The following is a 17,601-nucleotide window of genomic DNA, read 5'->3' on the forward strand; positions in this document are numbered from 1 at the left end:
CTGTATCTAACCCTGTGCTGTACCTGTCCTGGGAGTGTTTGATGGGGACAGTGTAGAGGGAGTTTTACTCTGTATCTAACCCTGTGCTGTACCTGTCCTGGGAGTGTTTGATGGGGCCAGTGTAGAGGGAGATTTACTCTATTTAACTCTGTGCTGTACCTGTCCTGGGAGTGTTTGATGGGGACAGTGTAGAGGGAGGTTTACTCTATTTAACTCTGTGCTGTACCTGTCCTGGGAGTGTTTGATGGGGACAGTGTAGAGGGAGGTTTACTCTGTATCTAACCCCGTGCTGAACCTGTCCTGGGAGTGTTTGATGGGGACGGTGAAGAGGGAGATTTACTCTGTATCTAACCCTGTGCTGTACCTGTCCTGGGAGTGTTTGATGGGGACAGTGTAGAGGGAGATTTACTCTGTATCTAACCCTGTGCTGTACCTGTCCTGGGAGTGTTTGATGGGGACAGTGTAGAGGGAGTTTTACTCTGTATCTAACCCCGTGCTGCACCTGTCCTGGGAGTGTTTGATGGGGACGGTGTAGAGGGAGATTTACTCTGTATCTAACCCCGTGCTGTACCTGTCCTGGGAGTGTTTGATGGGGACAGTGTAGAGGGAGATTTACTCTGTATCTAACCCTGTGCTGTACCTGTCCTGGGAGTGTTTGATGGGGACAGTGTAGAGGGAGTTTTACTCTGTATCTAACCTCGTGCTGCACCTGTCCTGGGAGTGTTTGATGGGGACGGTGTAGAGGGAGATTTACTCTGTATCTAACCCCATGCTGTATCTGTCCTGGGAGTGTTTGATGGGGACAGTGTAGAGGGAGATTTACTCTGTATCTAACCCCGTGCTGTACCAGTCCTGGGAGTGTTTGATGGGGACAGTGTAGAGGGAGCTTTACTCTGTATCTAACCCCGTGCTGTACCTGTCCTGGGAGTGTTTGATGGGGACAGTGTAGAGGGAGTTTTACTCTGTATCTAACCCCGTGCTGCACCTGTCCTGGGAGTGTTTGATGGGGACAGTGTAGAGGGAGTTTTACTCTGTATCTAACCCCGTGCTGTTCCTGTCCTGGGAGTGTTTGATGGGGACAGTGTAGAGGGAGATTTACTCTATATCTAACCCCGTGCTGTTCCTGTCTTGGGAGTGTTTGATGGGGACAGTGTAGAGGGAGATTTACTGTATCTAACCCCGTGCTGAACCTGTCCTGGGAATGTTTGATGGGGACGGTGTAGAGGGAGCTTTACTCTGTATCTAACCCTGTGCTGTACCTGTCCTGGGAGTGTTTGATGGGGACAGTGTAGAGGGAGATTTGCCCTGTATCTAACCCTGTGCTGTACCTGTCCTGGGAGTGTTTGATGGGGACAGTGCAGAGGGAGCTTTACTCTGTATCTAACCTCTTGCTGTATCTGTCCTGGGAGTGTTTGATGGGGACAGTGTAGAGGGAGATTTACTCTGTATCTAACCCCGTGCTATCCCTGCCCTTAGAGTGTTTGATTGCGACGGTGTAGACAGACCTTTACTCTGTATCTAACCCCGTGCTGTACCTGTCCTGGGAGTGTTTGATGGGGACAGTGTAGATGGAGATTTACTCTATCTAACTCCGTGCTGTACCTGTCCTGGGAGTGTTTGATGGGGACAGTGTAGAGGGAGATTTACTCTGTATCTAACCCTGTGCTTTACCTGTCCTGGGAGTGTTTGATGGGGACAGTGTAGAGGGAGATTTACTCTGTATCTAACCCCGTGCTGTACCTGTCCTGGGAGTGTTTGATGGGGACAGTGTAGAGGGAGATTTACTCTCTATCTAACCCTGTGCTGTATCTGTCCTGGGAGTGTTTGATGGGGAATGTGTAGAGGGAGCTTTACTCTGTATCTAACCCCGTGCTGTACCTGTCCTTCGTGTGTTTGATGAGGACAATTCGAACTTCGATCCCTGCACTCCAAATTGACCAACAGGGATTGCAGTGGTTCAAGGGGCTGAATGGCCTCCTCCTGTTCCTGCAGACCAGGGAAGATGTTCGGCTCTCCCGGGTGCTAACGGAATGCAGTAACCATCAACAAAGTCTGAACCAGCTTGCTGTCTTCTCTCCAGAACAGAGAAGGCCGAGGGGGTGACCTGATTGAGATCTTTGAGATAACGAAAGGGGTTTCGATAGGGTATACATAGAGAAGACATTCCCCCTTGCGGGCAAGACCAGAACTCGGTGGGGTCGGGTGTCCGTCAATAGAAGAAAGTCACTAATAAATTCCAAGGTGTAATTGGGGAGAAGCGTCTTCACCCAGAAGGTAGGGAGAGCCTCTTTCGAGGCTCAAGCTAATTCCTGTCTTTCTCTCCCTCTCTCTCTCACAGAGCTGTATCCAGGATTTCCTGAATCCCATCGAAGTGCAGGTGAATTACACTGGGCTGGGACTAAGTTCCGGCAACAGCCCAGCGCCTGTTTTACGGACAGGAGAGGAAGGAATTTCCATTGGAAAAGTGAGTGTGGGAAGTTACCCCAGGGTGGGCAGGCGGGTGTTAACAGACGTGGACAGGGGTGGCTGTTTAATAAACTGGAGGTGATTAATAAACAAGAGGTGATTAATAAACATGAAGTGATTAATAAACAGTGGGTTATTAGTAAACGAGAGGTGATTAATAAGCATGAGGTGATTAATAAGCATGAGGTGATTAGTAAACATGAGGAGATTAAGAAGCATGAGGTGATTAGTAAACAAGAGGTGATTAGTAAACATGAGGTGATTAATAAACAGTGGGTGATTAGTAAACAAGAAGTGATTAATAAACATGATGTGATTAATATACTTGAGATGATTAATAAACAAGAGGTGATTAATAAACATGAGGTGATTAATAAACACGAGGTGATTAATAAAGAGTGGGTGATTAGTAAACAAGAGGTGATTAATAAACATGATGTGATTAATAAACATTAGGTGATTAATAAACAGTGCGTGATTAGTAAACATGATGTGATTAATAAACATGAGGTGATTAATAAACACGAGGTGATTAATAAAGAGTGGGTGATTAGTAAACAAGAGGTGATTAATAAACATGATGTGATTAATAAACATGAGGTGATTAATAAACAGTGCGTGATTAGTAAACATGATGTGATTAATAAACATGAGGTGATTAATAAACAGTGCGTGATTAGTAAACATGATGTGATTAATAAACATGAGGTGATTAATAAACAGTGGGTGATTAGTAAACATGATGTGATTAATAAACATGAGGTGATTAATAAACAGTGCGTGATTAGTAAACATGATGTGATTAATAAACATGAGGTGATTAATAAACAGTGGGTGATTAGTAAGCATGAGGTGATTAATAAATATGAGGTGATTAATAAACACTGGGTGGTTAGTAAACAAGAGCAACTCAATAAACAGGAGTATTCATTCTATGGTGGCATCTCTCTCTCTCTGTCCCTCTCTCTCTATCCCCCACTCTCTATCCTTCTCTTTCTCTGTCCCTTTCTCTCGCTCCCTCTATACCTCTCTCTCTCTCTCTATCTCTGTATTTCTCCCTCTCTCAGTCCCCCATCCCCAACTCTCTCTCTCTCTCTCCCTCCCTCTGTACCTTTCTCTGAACCTCTCTCTTGGGGCCCCCAATCTCTCTGGCCCTCTCTCTCTCTCTCTCCATGTATCTCAAAATTTTTTTGCCTGTGTCCACACTCACCCATCACCCTCTGTGCTCGCTGACCCACACTGGCTTCCAGTCCAGCAATACCTCCATTTAAAGGTTCTCACCGTTACTTTCAAATCCCTCCTGGGCCCTTGCCCCTTCCCTATCTCTGTAACCTGCTCCAGCCCCTACACCCCTCCCTATCTCTGTAACCTGCTCCAGCCCCTATACCCCTCCCTATCTCTGTAACCTCCTCCAGCCCCTACAACCCTCCCTATCTCTGTAACCTCCTCCAGCCCCTACACCCCACCCTATCTCTGTAACCTCCTCCAGTCTCTACACCCCTCCCTATCTCTGTAACCGCCTCCAGCCCCTACACCCCTCCCTATCTCTGTAACCTCCCCCAGCCCCTACAACCCTCCCTATCTCTGTAACCTCCTCCAGCCCCTACAACCCTCCCTATCTCTGTAACCTCCTCTAGCCCCTACAACCCTCCCTATATCTGTAACCTCCCACGACCCTCCGAGATCTCTGCATTCCTCCAGTTCCGGCCTCTCGATCATGCCCCCCACCACCCCCCCAACCCCCACCGATTCCCATTGCTCCACCTCGAGCTGCCTGGGGGCAGATTTGGGGGCAGGAGTGGCCTCCTAAGCCATAGAATACCCTCCCTAAACCTCTTTCTCTCTCTCTCTCTCTTTTAAGATGTTCCTTAAAGCCTGCTCCTTCGCCAGAGCGTGGGTCATATTAACATGCAGCTCTGTGTCAAAACTTGCTGTGTAGACAGGAAGGGATGAGCAGGGGGGCCAGTGGTTGGGGGTGGGGGTGGGGAGGCTCCAGCTCCCTATTAGGCTGGACTCAATTTCCTGAAGACGTACCCCTCTTCACCGGCTATCTTCACTTCCTGGCAGCTACCGTTCGAGAAGGAGTGCGGAGCTGACAACATCTGCAAGGACCAAATGGTGGTCCATTTCAGCATCGTGGGGTAAGGACCTTTCCCCTGCTTCCTCTCTCCCTCCACCCCACCCACACGCCCCCTACACCACCCCCTCCCCCCCCCCCGACCCCCCTTCCCCTCAGCCAACCTCCCATCCAACACAGCGACCGCCAAACCCTTGGAGAACCTGAGCAGTGTTAGCAAAAACAAAAGAGAGACTTCCTCTTGCACTCATCTGGCAAGAATAACAACATATTGGGGAGGGGGGGGGGGGGGGGCAACGGTAACAAACAACAATTCATACCGCATGGGAAGAGAGGGCTGTTAGGTTGGCAAGTGGACTCTGATTGGTGGAGGCATGTACGTTGTGGTTCTCCCTTTGTATTGGTCCTCTTGCATACTGTCCTGATGAGCACTAGGCCAAAAAAACCTCGGCCGGTCTCGTTTCTCAGCAGTACTCGAGTTCCGCCCGAGCTGACAGCCACTGAGAAACACCCCGCTCCCCCCCCGCCCCCCAACCAACAACCCACAACATGCTTCTTGGCATGTCTTTGCCAATCGCAGCTGGTGAACATAGAGCATCAAGCTGGCCAGCGGATCTTGTCTGCGAAGGGGGTGACTCGTGAGAGCTCACTGACTGGCTGGGGAAGGTCCTGCGGTGTGAGGTGGCACATTGTAGATCAGAAGAATGAGGAGGGGCAGTACAAATTAAAGGGTACCACTCTAAAGGGGCAGAGGGATCTGGGGGAGTATGTGTAAAAATCATTGAAGGGGGCAGGACGGGTTGAGGGAGCGGTTAATAAAGCAGACAGTATCCGGGGATTTATTAATAGGGGCATAGAGTACAAGAGCAAGGAGGTTATGTTGAACTTGTAGAAAACACTCATTTGGTCCCAACTAGAGTATTGTGTCCTGTTCTGGGCTCCGCACTTTAGGAAGGATGTGAGGGAATTGGAGAGAAAGGGAGAGAGCGGGAAAGATTCACGAGAATGGTACCAGGGATGAGTAACTTCAGTTCCGTGGATCGATTGAAGAAGTTGGGACTGTTCTCCCCAGAGAAGAGAAGGCCGAGAGGAGATATGATCGAGGTGTTCAAAATCATGAGGGGGTCTGGGACAGAGTGGATCAGGAAACTGTTCCCATTGGGGGAAGGATGGAGAAGCAGAGGGACACGGGTTGAAGGCGATGGGTAAAAGGAGCGACGGAGACACGAGGAGAAACTTTTTCACACAGCGAGGGGTTAGGATCTGGAATGCGCTGCCTGAGAGTTTGGGGGAGGGAGAGTCAATCGAGGGGTTAGGATCTGGAACGCGCTGCCTGAGAGTTTGGGGGAGGGAGGGTCAATCGAGGGGTTAGGATCTCGAACGTGCTGCGAGTGTGGGGGAGGGAGGGTCAATCGAGGGGTTAGAGTCTGGAATGCGCTGCCTGAGAGTGTGGGGGAGGGAGGGTCAATCAAGGGGTTTTTGAGGAAATGGGATAAGGGAAGGCGAAAGATTGACAAAGCGATGGGAGTGCGATGGGAGAGTTGGATCAATTGGATAACTCTACCAGAGGGCCGATAGAGAGACAACGGACAGAATGGCCTCATTTACAGATTTAATCGATGAAGTTTTGATGATAATATATTTCCCTGACACAGGATGAACAGCTCTTTCCAAAAGCCGGCACAGTCATGATGGGCAGAATGGCCTCTAGTGTTATATGATTCAAATTGCTCTACGTCCTCGCTCCCCCTCATCTCTGTAACCTCCTCCAGCCCCTACAACCCTCCCTATCTCTGTAACCTCCTCCAGCCCCCTACACCCCTCGCTATCTCCGTAACCTCCTCCAGCCCCTACACCCCTCCCTATCTCTGTAACCTTCTCCAGCCCCTACACCCCTCCCTATCTCTGTAACCTCCTCCAGCCCCTACACCCCTCCCTATCTCTGTAACCTCCTCCAGCCCCTACACCCCTCCCTACCTCTGTAACCTCCTCCAACCTACACCTCTCCCTATCTCTGTAACCTCCTCCAGCCCCCTACACCCCTCACTATCTCTGTAACCTCCTCCAGCCCCTACAACCCTCCCTACCTCTGTAACCTCCTCCAGACCCCTCCCTATCTCAGTAACCTCCTCCAGCTCCTACAACCCTCCGTACCTCTGTAACCTCCTCCAGCCTACACCTCTCCTTATCTCTGTAACCTCCTCCAGCCCCCTACACCCCTCACTATCTCTGTAACCTCCTCCAGCCCCTACAACCCTCCCTACCTCTGTAACCTCCTCCAGCCCCTACACCCCTCCCTATCTCTGTAACCTCCTCCAGCACCTACACCCCTCCCTATCTCTGTAACCTCCTCCAGCCCCTACACCCCTCCCTATCTCTGTAACCTCCTCCAGCACCTACACCCCTCCCTCTCTCTGTAACCTCCTCCAGCCCCTACACCCCTCCCTATATCTGTAACCTCCTCCAGCCCCTACACCCTTCCCTATCTCTGTCACCTCCTCCAGCCCCTCCAACCCTCCGAGATGCCTGCGCTCCCCCAATTCCGGCCTCTGAAACATCCACCCATTCCCATCGCTCTGCTGTTGGCCCTGCCTTCAGCTACCAGCGGGAGGGGAGGTGGGGAGGCATTGGCCTTCGCTCTGTCAAGCCTGTCTGAAACCTCTCCTCCTCTCTCTCTCTCTCCCCTCCTTTGAGACGGCCCTTAAAACCCCACACCTTTCAAGGAGCCTTCGATCACATTGAGACTCCTGCCTTGGCCGTGCGTTCGTAGATGGGAAGGGTGCTGGATAAATTGAGGGTGTTTTTCATTTTGAGCTGATCATGCTAACCCTCCCTCTCTCTTTCTCTCTCACAGGGCCCAGTTCATCGTGGTTGGGAGCTACTCAACTCTCACGCTCGAGGTGACTCTGGAGAACGCTGGCGAGAACTCCTACTTCGCCAAGGTCACCTACCGAGTACCCACCGGCCTCACGTTCAGGAAAACCTCCATCATCTCAGTGAGCGGCAGTTTTATGAAGCTCCCAGATCAAAGTGGGGTGGGGGGAGTGGTGGTGGGGTGGGGGTGGTTTCGTTCTTGAGATGTGGGCATCGCTGGCAAGGCCAGCATTTATTGCCCAACCCTTGAGAAGGTGGTGGTGGTGGTAAGGCACCTCTTTGAACCGCTGCAGCCCGCGTGGTGTAGGTGCACCCACAGCGCTGTTAGCCATTGTATCCCAGCCACGGTGAAGGAACGAGCGATATCGTTCCAAGTCAGGATGGCGAGTGACTTGGAGAGGGACTTGGAGAGGTGGTGGCATCCCCCATGTGTCTGCTGCCCTTGACCTTCTAGGTGGCAGGGGTCGTGCTGCTACAGTGCATTCTGTAATTGGCACACAACGCTGCTACCATGTGTCGTGGGTGGCGGGAAGAGAACGCTTAAGGTCTCGAGTCTTTAACCACGCCGTCTTTAACCGTCTCACTCCTCTGTCCTGCCAGGCCAGCCGCCGATCCCATATCGAATGCGACGACTCAAAGAACTCCAAGTACTCCACCGTTGGGATCGTCTCCTGCCGGGTCAATCAACCCATCTTGCGGACCGGAACTAAAGTGAGTGCCCCTGCCGGCGGGGTGGGGGAGTCGGAAAGAAGAGCCAAGAGTCCTCATGGAGGGGCGGTGAAAGGGGAGGGGAATATTTCAGCAGGGAAGAGGAGACGGGGTGAGGGGAGGGGAGCCATTTGGCCCATTCTGCTCCTGCTAGCTCTTCGAAAGAGCAAACAACAACTTGTATTTCAATAGCACACTGAACAAATTTAACGTCAGCAAATGTAACCCTGATATTCGAGGAAGGAGAGGGAGAGAGAAAACGGGAATTAGAGAGCAGTTAGCCCAACACCAGTCGTTGCAGAAGAGTTCAAATCCATTATTGAGTAAGTCATAACTATGTAATACAAGAATATTACACTACAAGTAGATCAAATAAACATGGTCTTACAGAAAGGGAAACTGTGCTTGACAAATTTGGTTGCTGGCGATGGAACCAGCAGGGTATAGAAAGGGGAACCGATGTATGCATTATATTTGGGTTATTGAAAGTCTCTCAGAAAGGTTCCAGGCAAAAGGCTAACAGGCAAGATGAGGGCTCATGGAGTTGGGGGTGATATATTAGCCTGGGTAGAGGATTGGTTCATGGACGGGAACCAGAGAGTAGGCATAAATGGGGCATTTTCAAGATGGCAGGCAGTAAAGGGTGGAGTGCAGCCACGGTCAGCGCTGGGGTCTCAGTTACTGACAATCAACATTAATAACTTGGATGGAGAGGCAGAGAGTAACGTCGCTACGTTTGCTGATGATACAAAGCTCGGTGGGAGGGGAAGCTGTGTGGAGGACACAAAGAGGCTGCAAACAGATACTGACAGGTTAAGCGAGAGGGTAACAAGGTGTCAGGCGGGGTAGTTTGTGGGGACGTGCGAGGTTATTCACTTTGCTCATAAGGATGGAGAAGCAGAATATTTTACAAAATGTGAAACTTGGAAATGTTGATGTTCAGAGGGACTTGGGTGGAGCTGTACAAGGGGCACAGAAAGTTAGCATGCAGGTACAGCGAGAAACCAGGAAGGGGAATGGTGTGTTGGCCTTTATTGCAAGGGGACTGGAGTACAGGGAATAAGGAAGTCTTGCTCCAATTGTACAGGGTTGTGGTGAGATCACACCTGGAACACTGTGTGCAGTTTTGGTCCCCATGTTTAAGGAGGGATATCCTTGCATTGGGAGGCGGGACCGCGAAGGTTCACCCGATTGGTCCCTGGGACGAGGGGGGTGTCCTGTGAGTAAATTGGGCCTGTATTCTCCGGAGATTTGAAGAACAAGATGCGATCTGATTGAAAGGGTTTGACAGGGTGGACACAGAGAGGTTGTTTCACCCACACCCCGCCGCCCCCCCCGGCTGGGGATTGGAGAACGTGGAGGGGGGGAGGGGGCACAGTCTCAGGGTAAGGGCTCGGCCATTTTGGACAGAGACGAGGAGAAATCTCTTCACTCGGAGGGTGGGGAATCTTCGGAATTCTTTACCCCAGAGGGTTGTGGATGCTCCATCGTTGAGGATATTCCTGACCGGGATCAGGAGATTTTCGGTCGCTCAGGGAATCGAGGGATACGGGGAGTGGGCGGGAGAGTGGAGTTGAGGCAGAAGATCAGCCAGGATCATATCGAATGGGGGGAGCAGTCTCGAGGGGCTGAATGGCCTCCTGTTGCGTTCTTGTGCTCATCAAGCCATATAGGTGGACATTAGGGTCAGAATCTGAGTCAAGGAGGTTCCCTTTAAAAGAGCATCTCAAATGAAGAAGGTGAAGTAAAGACAAGGATTGCTTTAGGGAGAGAAACCCAGAGCTTCAGGATCCTCCCCTACCCCAGGCAGCTGAAGGCACGATCACCAAGGGCAGAACGATGGGAGTCGGGAGATGCTCGAGAGGCTGGAATTGGAGAGCAGAGATCATGGAGGGTCGTAGGGGCTGGAGGAGGTTACAGAGATAGGGAGGGGTGTAGGGGCTGGAGGAGTTTACAGAGATAGGGAGGGGTGTAGGGGCTGGAGGAGGATACAGACATAGGGAGGGTTGTAGGAGCTGGAGGAGGTTACAGAGATAGGGAGGGGTGTAGGGGCTGGAGGAGTTTACAGAGATAGGGAGGGGTGTAGGGGCTGGAGGAGGTTACAGAGATAGGGAGGGTTGTAGGGGCTGGAGGAGGTTACAGAGATAGGGAGGGGTGTAGGGGCTGGAGGAGGTTACAGAGATAGGGAGGGTTGTAGGGGCTGGAGGAGGTTACAGAGATAGGGAGGGGAGTAGGGGCTGGAGGAATTTACACAGATAGGGTGGTGTGTAGGGGCTGGAGGAGTTTACAGAGATAGGGAGGGGTGTAGGGGCTGGAGGAATTTACACAGATAGGGAGGGATGTAGGGGCTGGAGGAGTTTACAGAGATAGGGAGGGGTGAAGGGGCTGGAGGAGGTTACAGAGATAGGGAGGGTTTGTGGCTGGAGGAGGTTACAGAGATAGGGAGGGTTGCAGGGGCTGGAGGAGGTTACAGAGATAGGGAGGGGTGTAGGGGCTGGAGGACTTTACAGAGATAGGGAGGGGGGTAGGGGCTGGAGGAGGTTACAGAGATAGGGAGGGTTTGTGGCTGGAGGAGGTTACAGAGATAGGGAGGGTTGTAGGGGCTGGAGGAGGTTACAGAAATAGGGAGGGTTGTAGGAGCTGGAGGAGGTTACAGAGATAGGGAGGGGTGTAGGGGCTGGAGGAGTTTACAGAGATAGGGAGGGGAGTAGGGGCTGGAGGAGGTTACAGAGATAGGGAGGGTTTGTGGCTGGAGGAGGTTACAGAGATAGGCAGGGGTGTAGGGGCTGGAGGAGGTTACAGAGATAGGGAGGGGTGTAGGGGCTGGAGGAGGTTACAGAGATAGGGAGGGTGTGGGGGCTGGAGGAGGTTACAGAGATAGGGAGGGGTGTAGGGGCTGGAGGAGGTTACAGAGATAGGGAGGGTTGTAGGGGCTGGAGGAGGTTACAGAGATAGGGAGGGGAGTAGGGGCTGGAGGAATTTACACAGATAGGGTGGTGTGTAGGGGCTGGAGGAGTTTACAGAGATAGGGAGGGGTGTAGGGGCTGGAGGAATTTACACAGATAGGGAGGGATGTAGGGGCTGGAGGAGTTTACAGAGATAGGGAGGGGTGAAGGGGCTGGAGGAGGTTACAGAGATAGGGAGGGTTTGTGGCTGGAGGAGGTTACAGAGATAGGGAGGGTTGTAGGGGCTGGAGGAGGTGACAGAAATAGGGAGCGGTGTAGGGGCTGGAGGAGGTTACAGAGATAGGGAGGGTTTGTGGCTGGAGGAGGTTACAGAGATAGGGAGGGTTGCAGGGGCTGGAGGAGGTTACAGAGATAGGGAGGGGGGTAGGGGCTGGAGAAGGTTACAGAGATAGGGAGGGTTTGTGGCTGGAGGAGGTTACAGAGATAGGGAGGGTTGTAGGGGCTGGAGGAGGTTACAGAAATAGGGAGGGTTGTAGGAGCTGGAGGAGGTTACAGAGATAGGGAGGGGTGTAGGGGCTGGAGGAGTTTACAGAGATAGGGAGGGGAGTAGGGGCTGGAGGAGGTTACAGAGATAGGGAGGGTTTGTGGCTGGAGGAGGTTACAGAGATAGGCAGGGGTGTAGGGGCTGGAGGAGGTTACAGAGATAGGGAGGGGTGTAGGGGCTGGAGGAGGTTACAGAGATAGGGAGGGGTGTAGCGGCTGGAGGAGGTTACAGAGATAGGGAGGGGTGTCAGGGGCTGGAGGAGGTGACAGAGATAGGGAGGGGTGTAGGGGCTGGAGGAGGTTACAGAGATAGGGAGGGGTGTAGGGGCTGGAGGAGGTTACAGAGATAGGGAGGGGTGTAGCGGCTGGAGGAGGTTACAGAGATAGGGAGGGGTGTCAGGGGCTGGAGGAGGTGACAGAGATAGGGAGGGGTGTAGGGGCTGGAGGAGGTGACAGAGATAGGGAGGGGTGTAGCGGCTGGAGGAGGTTACAGAGATAGGGAGGGGTGTCAGGGGCTGGAGGAGGTGACAGAGATAGGGAGGGGTGTAGGAGCTGGAGGAAGTTACAGAGATAGGGAGGGGTGTAGGAGCTGGAGGAGGTTACAGAGATAGGGAGGGGTGTAGCGGCTGGAGGAGGTTACAGAGATAGGGAGGGGTGTCAGGGGCTGGAGGAGGTGACAGAGATAGGGAGGGGTGTAGGGGCTGGAGGAGGTGACAGAGATAGGGAGGGGTGTAGGGGCTGGAGGAAGTTACAGAGATAGGGAGGGGTGTAGGAGCTGGAGGAGGTTACAGAGATAGGGAGGGGTGTAGCGGCTGGAGGAGGTTACAGAGATAGGGAGGGGTGTCAGGGGCTGGAGGAGGTGACAGAGATAGGGAGGGGTGTAGCGGCTGGAGGAGGTTACAGAGATAGGGAGGGGTGTCAGGGGCTGGAGGAGGTGACAGAGATAGGGAGGGGTGTAGGGGCTGGAGGAGGTGACAGAGATAGGGAGGGGTGTAGGGGCTGGAGGAAGTTACAGAGATAGGGAGGGGTGTAGGAGCTGGAGGAGGTTACAGAGATAGGGAGGGGTGTAGCGGCTGGAGGAGGTTACAGAGATAGGGAGGGGTGTCAGGGGCTGGAGGAGGTGACAGAGATAGGGAGGGGTGTAGGGGCTGGAGGAGGTGACAGAGATAGGGAGGGGTGTAGGGGCTGGAGGAGGTGACAGAGATAGGGAGGGGTGTAGGGGCTGGAGGAGGTGACAGAGATAGGGAGGGGTTTAGGGGCTGGAGGAGGTTACCGAGATAGGGAGGGTAGTAGGGGCTGGAGGAACTTACACAGATAGGGAGTGGTGTAGGGGCTGGAGGAGGTTACAGAGATAGGGAGGGGTGTAGGGGCTGGAGGAGGTTACAGAGATAGGGAGGGGTGTAGGAGCTGGAGGAAGTTACAGAGATAGGGAGGGGTGTAGGAGCTGGAGGAGGTTACAGAGATAGGGAGGGGTGTAGCGGCTGGAGGAGGTTACAGAGATAGGGAGGGGTGTCAGGGGCTGGAGGAGGTGACAGAGATAGGGAGGGGTGTAGGGGCTGGAGGAGGTTACAGAGATAGGGAGGGGTGTAGGAGCTGGAGGAGGTTACAGAGATAGGGAGGGGTGTAGCGGCTGGAGGAGGTTACAGAGATAGGGAGGGGTGTCAGGGGCTGGAGGAGGTGACAGAGATAGGGAGGGGTGTAGCGGCTGGAGGAGGTTACAGAGATAGGGAGGGGTGTCAGGGGCTGGAGGAGGTGACAGAGATAGGGAGGGGTGTAGGGGCTGGAGGAGGTGACAGAGATAGGGAGGGGTGTAGGGGCTGGAGGAAGTTACAGAGATAGGGAGGGGTGTAGGAGCTGGAGGAGGTTACAGAGATAGGGAGGGGTGTAGCGGCTGGAGGAGGTTACAGAGATAGGGAGGGGTGTCAGGGGCTGGAGGAGGTGACAGAGATAGGGAGGGGTGTAGGGGCTGGAGGAGGTGACAGAGATAGGGAGGGGTGTAGGGGCTGGAGGAGGTGACAGAGATAGGGAGGGGTGTAGGGGCTGGAGGAGGTGACAGAGATAGGGAGGGGTTTAGGGGCTGGAGGAGGTTACCGAGATAGGGAGGGTAGTAGGGGCTGGAGGAACTTACACAGATAGGGAGGGGTGTAGGGGCTGGAGGAGGTTACAGAGATAGGGAGGGGTGTAGGGGCTGGAGGAGGTTACAGAGATAGGGAGGGGTGTAGGAGCTGGAGGAAGTTACAGAGATAGGGAGGGGTGTAGGAGCTGGAGGAGGTTACAGAGATAGGGAGGGGTGTAGGGGATGGAGGAGGTTACAGAGATAGGGAGGGGTGTAGGGGCTGGAGGAGGTTACAGAGATAGGGAGGGGTGTAGGAGCTGGAGGAGGTTACAGAGATAGGGAGGGGTGTCGGGGGCTGGAGGAGGTGACAGAGATAGGGAGGGGTGTAGGGGCTGGAGGAGGTGACAGAGATAGGGAGTGGGGAGTGAGTTCCATGGCGGGATTTGAAAACGAGGGTGAGAATGTGAAAATGGAGGTGTTGCTGGACCGGGAGCCAGTGTGGGGTCAGCGAGCGCGGGGGGTGAGGGGTGAACGGGACTCGGTGCGGATTCAGACACGGGGTGGCGGGGGGGGGGGGGGTTGTGTGGGGGAGGGAGGGGAGCAGCAGAGTTTCGGCTGAGCTGAAATTGACGGAGGGTCAAACACGGGAGAGCGTCGAGTCCGGAGGTAACCGTGGCGTCAGTCGGTCCAATTCGCCCCGTTTGAACGAGCGGATCGGCCGACGTAGGAGAGACCGGGGACCCTGCCGTCGTTCTCGGCTCACAGGCCTGTGACCGGAGTCAGTCAGGCCATCTAACCGCCCGTTGTCTTTTCTGCTTCAACCCACCAACCCCGCCCCCCCCCCCCCCATCGACTCCTCGACCACCTCCCCACTACCGCACCCCTGCCCCTCACGACCCCCGGCTACAGGTGCGGTTCAACACGACCTTCGATGTGGCTTCAGATGTGGTGTGGAAGCCGATGGCTGAAATTAGCATCAACGCCAGCAGGTACGTCCGTCACCCCCGACAGCGAGACGTCCCACCCCAAACCCACAACTCCTGCCCCTCGCCGACTCAGGAGGGAGTTGGGGGGGGGTGGGGGAGAGGTGGGAAGGGGAGGTGCAGGGGAAAGTGCCCCCCTCGGCAAGTCCCGGGTTGCACTTCGCCTCAGTCTGCTGGGCATGGGTACGGCACCCCTCCCCCAACCGCTTTGACCCCTCACCCATCTCAGGCGACAGGGTGGGAGCGATATCGTAGCCTGGATGGAGGTTGGCGCACAGGGAGCTGAGAGTAGGCATAAGTGGGACATTTTCGGGTTTTGAAGTTCCCCTCCTCCGCCGGACCGAACCATGAAATTCTAACCCCGTTGCCAAGTTCATTAAGCAGGGGGTGAAAGAAAAGGGGTATGTCTGCCAGACAGGCAGACTGGTCATCAGACAGCGAGGGAGCGCTGAGGGAGAGCCACACTGTCGGAGAGTCAGTACTGAGGGAGAGCCGCGCTGTCGGAGGGTCAGTACTGAGGGAGAGCCGCACTGTCGGAGGGTCAGCGCCGAGGGAGTGGCGCACTGTCGGAGGGTCAGCGCCGAGGGAGTGGCGCACTGTCGGAGGGTCAGTACTGAGGGAGAGCCGCACTGTCGGAGGGTCAGCACCGAGGGAGTGGCGCACTGTCGGAGGGTCAGTACTGAGGGAGAGCCGCACTGTCGGAGGGTCAGCGCCGAGGGAGAGCCGCACTGTCGGAGGGTCAGTACTGAGGGAGATACGCACTGTCAGAGGGTCAGCGCCGAGGGAGTGGCGCACTGTCGGAGGGTCAGTACTGAGGGAGAGCCGCACTGTCGGAGGGTCAGCGCCGAGGGAGTGGCGCACTGTCGGAGGGTCAGTGCTGAGGGAGAGCCGCACTGTCGGAGGGTCAGCGCTGAGGGAGAGCCGCACTGTCGGAGGGTCAGCGCTGAGGGAGAGCCGCACTGTCGGAGGGTCAGCGCCGAGGGAGAGCCGCACTGTCGGAGGGTCAGTGCTGAGGGAGAGTCGCACTGTCGGAGGGTCAGCGCCGAGGGAGTGGCGCACTGCCGGCGGTGCGCTCTTTCAGGGCGAGAGGTTAAGCTGAGGACACCCTGGCCCTCTCAGACGTAAAGAATCCCACAGCCGCTACAGGAAGGAGCGTGGGGTGGGGGGGTGGGGGGGGCGGGGAGCAAGAGGGGATCAGATCTCCCTGGCGACCTCGGGCTAACAACAGGTATGCCTCAACCAACACAGCTGAAAAAAAAGAGACAAATGGCCGGGCCACTGTCATGTTGTGGGATCTTGCTGTGCACCAATTAACTGCTGCAATCCCCACATTGCGACAGCGGTGATCCTTCGGACTGCGCTCAGCAAGCTCGCTTGCTCGTTTTGGAGTGCGTCACGGCATCAGCTGCAGCACAGTAACGCAGAACGTCTCGTTCCTCAGAGTGAAGAATTTCACATGTTCAAGAATTTAATTTCTCCCAAATCCTTGACCCTCACAGTGACAATGAACAGAGTATCACAACAAAGAGCTTCGTTTCCAAAACCATTGGCGTCAAATACGAGGTGAACGTGATTATCAAAGGGTAAGTCTTCCTTTGCCTTCGATAATTAGGTCCCAGAGGGGGAAAGGACAGTGTATCTAACGCACTGTGACACCCGGTCCCAGAGGGGGAAAGGACAGTGTATCTAACGCACTGTGAAACCTGGTCCCAGAGGGGGAAAGGACAGTGTATCTAACGCACTGTGACACTCAGTCCCAGAGGGGGAAAGGACAGTGTATCTAACGCACTGTGACACTCAGTCCCAGAGGAAAGGACAGTGTATCTAACGCACTGTGACACCCGGTCCCAGAGGGGGATAGGACACTGTATCTAACGCACTGTGAAACCCGGTCCCAGAGGGGGAAAGGACAGTGTATCTAACGCACTGTGACACCCAGTCCCAGAGAGGGAAAGGACAGTGTATCTAACGCACTGTGACACCCGGTCCCAGAGGGGGAAAGGACAGTGTATCTAACGCAGAGTGACACCCGGTCCCAGAGGGGGAAAGGACAGTGTATCTAACGCACTGTGACACCCAGTCCCAGAGAGGGAAAGGACAGTGTATCTAACGCACTGTGACACCTGGTCCCAGAGGGGGAAAGGACAGTGTATCTAACGCAGAGTGACACCCGGTCCCAGAGGGGGAAATGACAGTGTATCTAACGCACTGTGACACCCGGTCCCAGAGGGGGAAAGGACAGTGTATCTAACGCACTGTGACACCCAGACCCAGATGGGCAAAGGACAGTGTATCTAACGCACTGTGACACCCGGTCCCAGAGGGGAAAGGACAGTGTATCTAACGCACTGTGACACCCTGTCCCAGAGGGAGGAAAGGACAGTGTATCTAATGCACTGTGACACCCGGTCCCAGAGGGGGAAAGGGCAGTGTATCTAACGCACTGTGACACCCGGTCCCAGAGGGGGAGAACACAGTGTATCTAACGCACTGTGACACCAGGTCCCAGAGGGGGAAAGGACAGTGTATCTAACGCACTGTGACACCCAGTCCCAGAGTGGGAAAGGACAGTGTATCTAACGCACTGTGACACCCGGACCCAGAGGGGGAAAGGACAGTGTATCTAACGCACAGTGACACCCGGTCCCAGAGGGGGAAAGGACAGTGTATCTAACGCACTGTGACACCTGGTCCCAGAGGGGTAAAGGACAGTGTATCTAACGCACTGTGACACCCGGTCCCAGAGGGGGAAAGGACAGTGTATCTAACGCACAGTGACACCCGGTCCCAGAGGGGGAAAGGACAGTGTATCTAACGCACTGTGACACCCGGTCCCAGAGGGGGAAATGACAGTGTATCAAACGCACTGTGACACCCGGTCCCAGAGGGGGAAAGGACAGTGTATCTAACGCACTGTGACACCCGGTACCAGAGGGTGAAAGGACAGTGTATCTAACGCACTGTGACACCCGGTCCCAGAGGGGGAAT

At 54.3% G+C, this 17,601-nt stretch overlaps 1 protein-coding gene across 1 annotated transcript in view; it reads left to right on the forward strand.

Annotated features, from left to right (window-relative positions):
- Nucleotides 1-17,601, forward strand: part of LOC121274788 (integrin alpha-M-like) — a 97,126-nt gene that overhangs the window by 66,675 nt on the left and 12,850 nt on the right. The window contains exons 18-23 of the mRNA XM_041182138.1: nt 2,339-2,464; nt 4,534-4,607; nt 7,398-7,539; nt 8,018-8,128; nt 14,540-14,619; nt 16,113-16,196. Coding sequence (XP_041038072.1) covers nt 2,339-2,464; nt 4,534-4,607; nt 7,398-7,539; nt 8,018-8,128; nt 14,540-14,619; nt 16,113-16,196 — 617 coding nt within the window. The remainder of the gene's footprint in view (nt 1-2,338; nt 2,465-4,533; nt 4,608-7,397; nt 7,540-8,017; nt 8,129-14,539; nt 14,620-16,112; nt 16,197-17,601) is intronic.

This window comes from Carcharodon carcharias (genome assembly GCF_017639515.1).
Source record: "Carcharodon carcharias isolate sCarCar2 chromosome 38 unlocalized genomic scaffold, sCarCar2.pri SUPER_38_unloc_2, whole genome shotgun sequence".
Lineage (NCBI taxonomy): Eukaryota > Metazoa > Chordata > Chondrichthyes > Lamniformes > Lamnidae > Carcharodon > Carcharodon carcharias.